General features: G+C 40.7%; 2 protein-coding genes across 3 annotated transcripts; one reads left to right on the forward strand and one right to left on the reverse strand.

Moving 5' to 3' along the window:
• Positions 1 to 207: 207 nt before the first annotated feature.
• Positions 208 to 7,081, reverse strand: LOC121955894 (alpha-N-acetylgalactosaminidase-like). Of its 2 annotated transcripts, none has more exons than XM_042503979.2 (9): positions 6,836 to 7,081; positions 6,049 to 6,205; positions 4,870 to 5,010; positions 3,802 to 4,013; positions 3,623 to 3,717; positions 3,284 to 3,445; positions 2,927 to 3,124; positions 2,632 to 2,772; positions 208 to 1,607 (listed from the first exon to the last, which is right to left on the reverse strand). In XM_042503979.2, exons 2-9 carry the CDS (start codon positions 6,201 to 6,203, stop codon positions 1,407 to 1,409), a joined length of 1,305 nt encoding a protein of 434 aa, XP_042359913.1. In that variant the 5' UTR covers positions 6,204 to 6,205; positions 6,836 to 7,081; the 3' UTR covers positions 208 to 1,406. The 2 variants fall into 2 exon arrangements, with proteins under 2 accessions (XP_042359913.1, XP_042359912.1); XM_042503978.2 differs by having other exon boundaries at positions 6,840 to 7,079.
• Positions 7,082 to 8,362: 1,281 nt separating this feature from the next.
• LOC121955927 (uncharacterized) lies at positions 8,363 to 12,106 on the forward strand. Its single transcript, XM_042504018.2, has 2 exons — positions 8,363 to 8,423; positions 9,766 to 12,106. Exons 1-2 carry the CDS (start codon positions 8,381 to 8,383, stop codon positions 11,148 to 11,150), a joined length of 1,428 nt encoding a protein of 475 aa, XP_042359952.2. The 5' UTR covers positions 8,363 to 8,380; the 3' UTR covers positions 11,151 to 12,106.
• Positions 12,107 to 12,125: the final 19 nt, after the last annotated feature.

Below are 12,125 nucleotides of genomic sequence, written 5' to 3' on the forward strand. Positions count from 1 at the left end.
GCTGAGGAGGACGTCGTAAATGTTTACATCTCTGACCATAACGAGCACAAGCCTTCCGTCCATGGGTAGATGTACGCTTTAACAAGATCTATCTTCAAAAACCTGAAAAATAAATGTGATCTGAGAGTAATATTTTTAGTCAGATGCAGTTATTTATTATTAAAATGAGCACTGCTAAATTATTCTAAACTAAATGAAACAACTGTGCCTGATTGAAAAGCAAATGATTTATTATAGTGAAGGCAAAAACATATAATTCACAGAATCATTTCTTATAAAAACATTTCTTAAACAACTAAAACAATTCTCCTTTTGAGGTGAAATCAGCGATCCCGGAGAAAGATTGTTGATATTTGAACTCAACATCCAAACATGTGAACTCTGCCAGATTTACTGTCCCTCTTTTTCCCACCGCATTTCTCTTTATAAACACATAGCTACCCCTCTGTCCTGTGCATAAACACCCATTTCAAGCCACTTTGTTTCCCATTTACAGAGCCAGGGCTGCGCAGCTAGCGGACTGTGAGGAGATGTTTGCTGAATTAGACAAAAAGTGTATTAGAAAAGAATCACCGACTGCACCTTTAACAAAGCATTTAAATGTAAACATTCAGAAAAAGTAGCAGTGCAGAGGCCTTTATCATCTTTCTTTGTGCTTTTTGGGACAGCTCCAAGGTTTAATATGCAGGATTTTCCCAAAAGAAAAAAAATGTATAGACTCATGACAAAGTAATCCCTCTCAATCATCACTTATGACCCACCAGCAGTTTGCTGTGACTCTGCCATCTGTTTCTACTTCTACTTTTTTTTTTGTAAAGAAGTTGTTGGGCACAGCAGGGTGAGGTTCGGGTAGAGAGCAGGTGACAGACTGTAAGCAGCTTGCATCCAAGAGCGGACACAAATATAAACAGAGTGAGCCAAAATGCAAAGCAGACAATGCTGCCGTTGGCTTTCACCTCCAGTTTCGCTGCGGTACTCAGTAGCCGAATTCCTGCATAGTATTCCTTATAAACACATACTATCCTGTTTCTTTAAAATATATTTTTTATTAAAAGCAGAGACTTCTGAGTCATAGCGCTGATCTACAATCAGTTTTTCATCCTTGGCGAGTTCTGTTGGAGCAGAATTTGAGAAAATGATTACATGAAGAATTTCAAAATCGTGACATATCCAGATGCAAAATGGTTGTCCCTGAGCTTAAAGTGATTTTATTCGTCAGAACAGACAGTGCCATCTTTTTACAATGACTCAATTTAGAGCTCATCATCTGCACTTTGTGGCTAAATCGAGAAATAAGTCCTTTGAGCACCAAACGCTGTGGTGTGAGGTGTTGTCAGTTCATCAGGAGCCACTGCACTGAGGCAGAAACTGTGATGTGATTATTCGATGATGAAGTCAGTCAGTGATCAGAGGAAAACACGAGGGATGGCGTTTTCATCATCGTCATAGGCGAATCCCTGTAATCTGCCGCCTTTAAAGAACTGGCGGAGGTTCAGTTTGGCGGGTGCAGACACGTACCACATGACCACACCTGTGGGGTTCACTGATACCACAAAGTCAGTGGAGTCTTTCTGCATCATGGTCTGATCAGTGAAGACATCATAGATCTGAGGGAGGGGAGAAAGAGAAAAAGTGAGTGTTTCTCCTGCAATATTTATGTGCATTTGGTTTGCAAACTGTGCTGCAATCAAAAGTGATATGGGCTCAGTTGAAAGATTTATTGGCAGGATAGTCTGAATCCTTGTTTCCTACAAGCAGTCTGGTTCAATTTAACTGAGTTTGTTATTTTGCGTATCCATAGTCAAATCATGTGGATTGTACCAAAAGAACTTTTCCTCTTCGTGTGCTTTTTTTTTGTCATCCGTCTTGAGGTACCTTGAGATACTGATCCGATACTAAAAGGTGCAGCTAAACACACACACACACACACACACACACACACACACACACACACACACACACAACTCTGCAATCCACTGATTAATCAAGAGATAACCGTCACTCTTGCTTGACAAGAACTCAATGCATAAAGGTGCAGACGTTCCTCTGCATCATCAGGAAAGAGAAAATACAGCGAGAGCTGCATAGTGCAGTGGATGGCTATTACCATCCAGTAAAAACTTTGCCTACATTTAAGAGGACTGTCTTTGGTGGATATGCAAAACCAATCTAGGTTTTAGGAGTAACGTACAGTTTCTAAGGGTACTCTCAGCTAGGGAGAGTAGTCAAATTGAAAAATACCATGTAGTTGGTCTCATCTGCATTTAAAAACAAGTCTATGAAAACAAAGTGATGATTGGGAAGTCAGAGCTTGGATGAGATGGTACCCTTGGCATATAAAATTGCATCATCTGCATAAAAATTGATGTTGAACTTGTGATAAGGAAAAAAATGTTTTTTTTATATGTAAATTGCAAGGGACCTACAATAGGCCCCTGTGGAACTCCATTAATGATGGTGAGAGGGCTTTACTCCTGTGTGCTTTAAGCGTAATGTAATCTTTGGAGGTGGAAATGGCTGAATGAGTGCGTACAACAGACAACCGATACAGATTTCGATTGAGGAGACATGGTTGGATCAGAGATGATGCATTGCCTGCCTGACTTTAAAAGACCGTCTGGAAAGACATACCTTGTAGCTGCCGGTGGTGTAGTTAAGTTTTTTGAGGTTAGTCTGGTAGCGGTATGGCATGTCAGTGCGACGACTGAAGAATACCAGTGCACTGGCATTTTTTGACAAGGGGCGCCAGTAGACTTCAATGCCACTCTTTTCCTGGCAGAAAGAAATGGACAAGAAAATGTTAATAGTGACACAGAGAATGAGAAAACATGTATATGTGAGAACAGAAGCACAGAGTCAGCTAATATTTGTTTATTTTTTCATCTTGATTACGTGCAAGACCCATGCACATGTCAAAGTGTGTCACCTTTAAAATGCGCCTTCCCTGGATTCCCAAGGGGTCCTGGTTGATGGTAATGGCCATTTTGTTCTGCAGGATGCTGCGGGCTCCGCTGCTGATGGTGCGCAGGTCATTGGACATGAAAAGAGGAGCAGCCATGATCGCCCACAGAGCCATCTGAGACCGAGACTGGTCCATGCTGAGGCCAAAGTCGCCAATGATGAGCTGAAAAGGTCAAAGTCATACAAAGAGGATGACTCAAGATCTCATAACTGCAGCACTTTTTTAACTAATGAAGAGGCTGTTTCTTTAACAGGTTATATGGTAACTTGTAAACAGTGAATATGAGAGTATAATGTCAGTAATTATCTCAGTTAAACAGACCATATCAGGGTCATTCCACCGTCCAGGTCCGGCTGCAGGTATCAGGACATCCTGATTACTGAAGAACCAGTCAGCAATATTCAGGACACTGTCCCAAGAGTCCTGGATGTCGCCATAGTTACGCCACAGGTTGCAGATTTCCCCCAGCTGAGTGTAGTTTACCTGAAACATAAATCAGTTTCACAAAAAAAGTATATACATTTTAATTATTTGAACATAATTCTCACAAGAGTCTACATCCACGAAGAGAAACATGTTTTGAAAGACATGAATAATGTTAAACTGTGAGTCCTAAAGCTTCAGGTGGATGACATAAACTTAAAGACATCCTTATTGTACCTTCGGTGGCAGGCCACCCTGATAGGCAGGCCAACTGCAGGAGTAGCCAATAGGACGGCCAGTAGCATTTAAAGCCTTTGACATCAGAGGATAACCTGTCCAAAAGAGGAACCAAGTGTCAAATTAAGTCAGCAGCTTTTCAATAACCACAATGTGAAAGTCATGTCTTCCTGTCTTACCCTGCGCCTGCTCTGTGGCGTTAGAATAACAGCCGTCAAATTTAAACATATCCACCTCCCAGTCGGCGAAGGTCTGAGCGTCTATCTCGATCTTGTCCAGTGGTGTGCCGGGGTAACCTCCGCATGTGTGTGTGCCCATGTCCCCATAGATCCCCAGCTTGAGCCCCCTGTCGTGCAAGTAGCGTGCCAGTTTAGGGATACCTCCAGGGAACCTGAAGCAGAGCAGTTTTTAATGTTACACCAAAGTGGACACTGCAGAGACAGACAACCCATTAAATCAAGGATCAGTCCTCTGCGCTCCCCTTTTGCTTAACTGGAGAGAAAAATTAAACTTACTCTGATATTTTGTCCTTCATGTGTATTTGTGCATTAGATCTGTCAGTGCTGCTAGCCTAAATCAATAGAAATAAAACGTACCCAACGCTTCTCTAGTGACAAGACAAGACAAATTTCAGATTTTTTTTTTTAAATAAAGTGAAATCAAATGAAAACATTGACGCAGGCTCGCTGTTGGAGGGTTTTATAGCCTTTTCTAAAACCCAGCTGCTTGGTTTGGGATGGTACTTAATGTGGTGGACACTGCATGAACCTGAAAAATGAAGTGGGAGTGGGTTAGGAGAGGGTGTAGGTATAGTAGGTGGTTTAGGAAAGGCCCAAAATCTCACAAAATAACACTGTGAATGTGTTTCATCTCTGCAGCACTCCGTATGTTTGCAGTGAAAGTCTGAAAAATCTACGGCTGTTTATTTAAGATAATAACCACAGTGTGATTTCGTCAGTGTGCTTGGATTTGTTCTTCACTCCTTTCACTTCCAAATTCCAGCTGCGTCTTTATCACTTTATGCTGATGCTGCATATCACACAATATAAACCACACACAGAGAAACTACTGACTACGTATGTTTTTTCTGTCATATGACTGCATGACTGTCACACTGTGATCACCTTGTTAACTGTTTTATTGACTTAAAGGCTTAAAAGTTACAGATTAATGTTTGCACACTGTGTGTGTGTGTGTGTGTGTGTGTGTGTGTGTGTGTGTGTGTGTGCTGTATATACCATCAGTACCTTTTAGGGTCCGCCTGCAGCCGTCCCTTCTCGTCCCTCTGCATGGAGGACCAGCAGTCGTCTATGTTCACATACACATATCCAAGTTCCCTCCAGCCGTCCTCCGAGAGTCTGTCCGCCATGTCGATGAACAGATTCTCACTGGAGGAAACACAGAAACGTCCCAGTGTTTCCATTTCATCATCAACATCATCAAGATAACTGCTCTAGTAGGCATGGGACATGATGAACATTTCCAGTCATGAAACTCTTGTGAGCCACATTTTCCCACAAAATCATTAACAATTTTAAAAAGCCAGTTTTTTAAATTATTTGAAATAGCATCATAGCTTTCGATGTAAAATATACCAATGCAATGATTAGGATGTGTCTCAGAGGTTGGAGCATATGCAGCCTGTCTTTGCAGAGTCTCTTTTATTGTTGGTTGCTGTGCGGTCTCTTTGGGTGCTGCTGCACATATTTAGGATTTTCCCGATTATGGAAATTCACTACAATCAACTTATTGTTTTTTGTTTTTTTTTAATCGCTATCCACAAAAAAAATAAAAATAGAATAAATCTGATATTGTCCGATTGATACGAAACAGTAAAAAAAAGAGGTTCTTAAGTTCTATTGTGTTAGAAAAAAAACAATCTGTTTCAGGTCATTTCCTTAAATTTCATTTCTTAAGTTGCTCATTGCCTTCTTCACATATATTTTGGAAAAAAATCACGCCAATTTGCTCAGGTGCAATGGTTAAACAATACAAATTCTAAGATAAAAAATTAAAAACGCACATTTTTAACACATGTTTTGGTTTCTAGAGCTTCATATCTATACTTACACTTTAACAGGATTTTGGTAGTTAATTAACACACCTAACATTGTCACGAATCATCTCTCTTGTTGGCTTGATTTCAAAATCAGTAAGCAAACCTAAATCAACGTTAGATATTGAGTATGACTTGTGACATCACATAAAAGCCCAGTTCAGAGAGGTTTGTTCGAAAAGTGCAATTTTATCATTTGAAATGTTGGTGACACAGAACTTACTGTGTATATTATATTAGTAATTTTTATTTCAATAATTAATATCTCTCACAGCAAAGTTTATACCAAGACAATTCTTCTTTTTTAAAAAAAAAGCAACAATACCTGCTGAAAAAAAAATTTAAGTGAGATCACAGATTTATTTCTTGCCTGATGCAGTTCTTGGGGTCGTGTTCACAGTCGATGTCACAGCGGAATCGTTCCCATGCCAACCAGCCCATCGGAGGGGTCCTCATCACCCCATTGTCCAAGGCGAAGGTGGCCACAGAGAGCGCCGATGCAAACAGAAGCACAGTCAAATGCATTCCTGCAGAGGAGAAAACACTCAGCTGAATTGGTGTTGAATGCCGGATGACACCTGTGACAGCCACCCTGTGAACACTGTCAGTGTGTGTGAGAGATGACGGATATCTCTCACACACACTCACCTCCTGAGTCACCTGACTGGGTGTGACTGCGGCAGCAACAACCTGCCAGGTGACTTCTCTCATCAGACGCTATTATAAAAGCTATCAGCTGACTACATGCAGCAGTTTTTATTACACATATTCAGTTATTGCAACATGGCAAAAAGAATACATGAGGAAATAAACATGCATAACATAAATGATCATCTTTTACTGCAAATATATAGGTGGATACCTGGCACTGAACTGTAGTTTCTTCATGCAATATCTAATATTTGCCAAAACGGAGGAATTTCATAGGACAGAATACACATACACTTTTAATTGCATACATTTGTAATAATAATGAACTTTATTTGTAGTCTATAGCACCTTTCATACAAAAAAATGCAGCCCAAAGTGGTTTACAACAAATAAATTACATGCACCAAGTGCTTCACATGCAAAGACATAATAAAACCACTGTACCATAAGATCAGAATACAATACATAGAATTTACACAACAAACAACGCGAAAATATAAACTTACTTACTGAAATTCAGTAATCTGCTGTGTTTTGGGGGAAGGAAGACGGAAGAGGACGCCCTCAAGTCTCCTCAACTCTGAATCTCCGATCTTCTTGCTCCTTTTCTTCCTCTATTTCTAATTCTTCTTCTTCTTCTTCTTCTTCTTCTTCTTCTTCTGGCTTCACTCCGACCTTTGAACAAACCCGGTGGTAAATAACAACCGCTCTGCTCCGACCGAGTGTAAAGAAACAAACTGAGCCGCTCCAATGGAAAGAGAAACGACAGTCACATGACAGCAGCTCAGTCAGCTGACCACAGACCAGGAAGTTACAGGGAAAGACCCGGGCCGCGTACAATTACTTATTTTACTCGCCTTGGTTCCTTCACTTCAATCACTCCTTTCCCTATTTTGCGAATAGCTTTCCTTCACAAACAGCTACATTTACCTTTGATATGGTTTTCTAAAAAGAAATGCGGGTTTTTCTTTCTGATAAGGCAGCATTTACTAGGTGTCTAGAAACTGTATGGATTTATTTATGACTAATTATTTATGACTATTTTCTAAACCTTTATAGATCAGTTATAATAAGCCATCAATGAAAAAACTTTAGAGTTGCCCGGTCGTGTAAAATCCCCCTCCAGAATAACACAAAGCCATTACTTACAGCTTACGAATCCTTTAAAATGGTGCTTTAGTAGAACGTTGTAGGCTACCACAATGATTAACTTTTATCTGCATTAAAAATAAGGTATTTTATAAGGTACATTTTTGTTGCTGATAATAAAAAAGAAGGCACATGAACGCACAAATAGGCCCCAGGTGGTGCTCAGGCATCTGCCTTTTTTGGCTTCTGACTCTGAGTGCATGCTTTTTGCAAAACATTTTTGTATGAATTTTTTTAAGTTTCCATTTTTATTTGTTTGTTTATTTTGTTGACCACTGGGTGTATTGATACTGAAACAAATAAATATATAAGTAGGTAATAAGTAGTGCTACTTTCTACAACTTTTTTTTTTTTTTTTTTGAAATGATTATGAGTGGGGTGCTCTTTTTCAGCTTTAGCACCTGCTCCCCCAAATATTTGAGCACAGTCCTCATGAGAGGCATATTTATGTAGGAAAATGCACAGTGCAAATGAGTTTTGTACATTAACGATGAAATATATGGCAATATTGCATCCCCCAATGTAAAACAAAACAAAACAAAACAAAGAAAAAAAGGGAAGCTTATTGCTTTCATTGTTTTTTGTGTTTTGAATTTTTATATATATAAAAAAGAAACCCACAACAAAAGGATTCATTTCTTAAACCTCAGCAAAACCTGCAAAGCTGGTGAGTTGTTAAAATTATTCAATTTACACTTTTATATGTTGGTGGGCAGTCTCTCTGCGTTTACTGTATTTATTATAAAGTATGTTTTATAGAGAATACGAACTGACAGCAAGCAGAATAGATTAATCAGAGGATGTCACACTGCACTGATACACACTCATGTTTTTTCAGGTACTTTCTGCCCTCTGTTGGTGAAAAGTGACACCAAACAGGAAAAGGAGGAGCCAGTGAGCTCATGCACAATGAGCCAGAGGGAGCCATGGCACAAACCAGCAATGGTAAGAAGACTTTAGCAATACTCAGCAAAAGAAAAACATATAATATTATTATGAACTAAGTGTTAAAATTGAGATTTAAACATCATATCCATGCAGCTGCTCTCATTTCTATGAGCAGAGTTGATCTCTGAGCAGAATCTCAAAGCTGCAGACAGATCACAGAGTTACAGTTGTGATACCTGTATACCTGTGTATACCAGAGTACAGAGAGAGCACACACACTATTTTTGCAGAGAATCAACTGATCTGACTCAGGTGTGCAGGTAGTGAGATGGTCTGTTGAAATGTTTGTTGTTTTTTCGTAGTTCAGACAGACTTCCTGGTTTTGAGTTTCAGCATGGACCCTTTCAGGTGGTTTCACTTTTCTGTTAAAGTGACAGAAACAGCAGCAGAGCAGTCTGTACACACAAGTATTCAGATTCTTTACTTAACCCTATTTTTATATAATTTTCTCACCACCTTTTGCTCATTTCTTGCAGTTGGTGGTACTTTTCTTGCCATGTTGGTCATTGCCTTTTTCCCCATATTTTTTCAAAGTAATCAAACTGAAATTTGCTCAGTCGTCAAAGGGTCAAATACTTGTGAAAGGTGCCTGAATACAGCACAAGAAAACTGATGATAATCCAGGTTTCAAGGGATTACCTTGAAACCTGTATTGAACACAATGACAAGTAAAGATCCTGCATTCAAAACTGAGCCAATAAATGTAGATGTATTTTGGAAATATACTTAAAATAAAAGCACTCCTAATGCAGGATCACTCTTTCAGCTTTATACCACATTGGTAGTTACATTACTATTATTATTGATGCTTTAACATAATAAATATTTTTTTTCTAGAATTTTATTTTAAAGAACTGTAATTTACAAAGTGCTTTACAAAGCACAGGCACAAATATTTTAATTCAAGGGAAAAATTGACAAAAAAGGTCAAACAGTAAGAGCAAGACACGAAAACATGGGAAATGGCATCCAGGCTGAAAAGTACCAAAGCTGCCTTTTAAGAGTAAACTGAACATTATGTGTAAAATTATGCCTCGTTAGATGCAGTGTCCCTCGTAATGTCCTCCAGATTGCCGTACACCTTTTGTTCTCTTTTGTCCTCTCCTTTGTCCCGCCCTGTTTTGACTAAAGCATATTGTATAAATTGTCAATGCAACCTATTACTACACATTTTTCCCTTCGTTTTGGAATTTAGGGCCAATAGACCTCGTTTACATAAGTATGGTAGGTCAGATTGACCCCAAGGACAACATGAGCGTTAACTAATAGTTACTCTAAACCTGTGGTGACTGGTAGAATTTTTTTTTGTAGGCTATAATCGTGTCTTTACCCCTCTTAGGTGTTTTTGGTGTGGTGAAGACGATCCTGCAAAGCGCAGCAGCTGGTTTTGCTTTTGGCGAAGCTGCATTATTTGCAGTTGACCCCACACTGACTGAAGACGGCGTCCTGCTGACTGCTGCAACTCTGGCTGCTGGACGAGCCGGCTCCACGGGTGTCGGCGTAGTAACAGCATGCCTCGTGTTCACCTCGGTGCTCTTCTCTCTGGGAAGTGGTTTCCTCCTCGCTGCCCTGATGATGAAGCTGTGCATCAAAGTTGGAGCGAGGCTGCAGTGGTTAGTGGAGGCTGCGACGGGAGCCTCTGTGGTGGCAGGTGCTGTCACTACTGGAGTGTTAGCGGGAATCCTTCCACCGTGGATCTACATTGCAGCCCAAGGCATTCTAGTCCTTGTAGTCTACTCATACTCCAACATTAACGACATGACCACCGCCCTTTTAATCATCTTCACCACGCTCTACCTCAGTGTCATGTACGGGAGAATGGGCGTTATGGTTGGACTTTTCGTCATGGGAGTGACCATCTCTGTGCTTTGCGCCCTTCGAAAGGCTCTGACAGAGAGGTTGACACAAAGACCAAAAACTGAGTGCAAACTTTTAGAGCGGATATTCTTTTACTCTGTTTTGGTGGGGATACTGGGATTTGTAGTAGGTTTAGGAGCAGGTGAAGCAGGAGAAGGTTCAGAAGCGGAGGTGATATTGATGCTGCAGTCGGTCCTCTGGGTGGCGTTTCTGTCTGCAGGGCTGCTAGGAGCCGGTCTGGGAACAGTGGCCACAGTTGGATTGGGGCCAGAAGTGGCTGCAAAGGTCTCTGTGGGAGCTGCAATATTATCATCACTTGCCCTGAGAGCCATTCTGCAGTCGAGCTCCGCTCTAGGGCCCCGAAGCAGCATGGGGGGGACATTAGGAGCAGCCACAGCTGCAGGGGTGTCCCTCGGAGCTGCAAGTGTTGCAACAAAACAGGCATTCGGGTCTAGAAATTCAGCCTTAGCACTTATAAGTTCAGTTGTTTGTGGTGCAATTTTGGCAGTTCGGGGTGTCGCACTGAAAGCAACTCTGCCCACAACATCAGAACTTATTACAATCACCCTTGTTGCAGCGGGGGCATTTGTTCTGGGTGCACCAAAGAGCCCGTTCCACACTCAGGTGAATCTTCGGAGGGGCCTTCTCACGGGGCCAGAGCTAATTAAAGGAATCGGCATGGAGACCGTCACCGCAGCAGCAGCACCTATCGGAGCCGGCGCACTGGGGGCAGCGGCGCTGGGCACCGCAGCTCTGGGGAGACTGGGGACTGTGGGAGTTCTGGTGGCTGTATTGTTGGCTTTGGGAAGTGCTCTTAGTGGTATGATAGGAAAATCAGCACAGACAACAAACGCACACAGAGACTAATGAAGCCTGGCTGTGAGAGTCTGAACACAAGGCCGAACAATAAAGAACAGTGAATGTGTGTGCATATACATGTATGTGTATGTGGGTGTGACCTAAGCTATCAGGGACACACCAGACTCCAGACCAGTTAACTGGAGATGACTTGTCCAATTGGGGACAAGAAGTATGTCTCCAACTTGGAAAAAGCTGATTTTTGGGTCAGTGGTTAGGGTTGGGGTTAGGTTAAGAGTCTGGGGTGTTGGGCAATTATCGATTAGGGTTCAAATAAGTCTCCGGAAATGCATGTAAGTGTATGTAATTTCCTAAAAAGAAACTTAAGTAAACGACTGCATCATTGTAAGCTTTGTTTGGGCTTGAAAAATCAGGCCAAAATCTACATAGTTTCAGTCCAAGCTAGACCTGATTCTGAACCATGGCAGCAGTTTTGGGCAAGAGTCCAATTAAAAACCCAAATTTCAATGAAAAAAAATTGCTAATTAACTAAGTATTGTAGCTATATTTGTGAAATTGGGTTACAGAATCCTGATCATTTTTAAGCACTTTCCCCTGATCATTTCCTTTTTTTGAAAAAATATTATTATTCATTTAATCACTTATTTCTTTTGCTAATTTTCACCCAACTTTCTTGTAAATTTTTCTAATTTCTTGCTTATTTTAGAGTAGTTTCTTCTTTGTTTCTCATTGCCTTCTTTCCATCAGTTTGCTCACATTTCGAAGGGTTAAGCTCTGCATTGAAAAGAAAAACCCTGGGAATTTCGCACAAAAACTCTCCCCATTTCAAGCCCTAGGGAATTTTGAGAAATTATAGCTCAGCCAGGGCCAGACTTCAGTCTTCACTGATATAAAAATAAAAATACCAGTTAAATGTGAACCTATTACATGATATATATATATATAGCACATTTGCTAATTGATCAAACCTGACAGTTGAGTCATAAACTTGTGTTATGTTGTAACTGTGCATCTGTGTATTTA

The sequence above is a fragment of the Plectropomus leopardus genome, chromosome 16 (genome assembly GCF_026936395.1).
Source record: "Plectropomus leopardus strain MGB_pleo_1.0 chromosome 16, ASM2693639v1, whole genome shotgun sequence".
Taxonomy (NCBI): Eukaryota; Metazoa; Chordata; class Actinopteri; order Perciformes; family Serranidae; genus Plectropomus; species Plectropomus leopardus.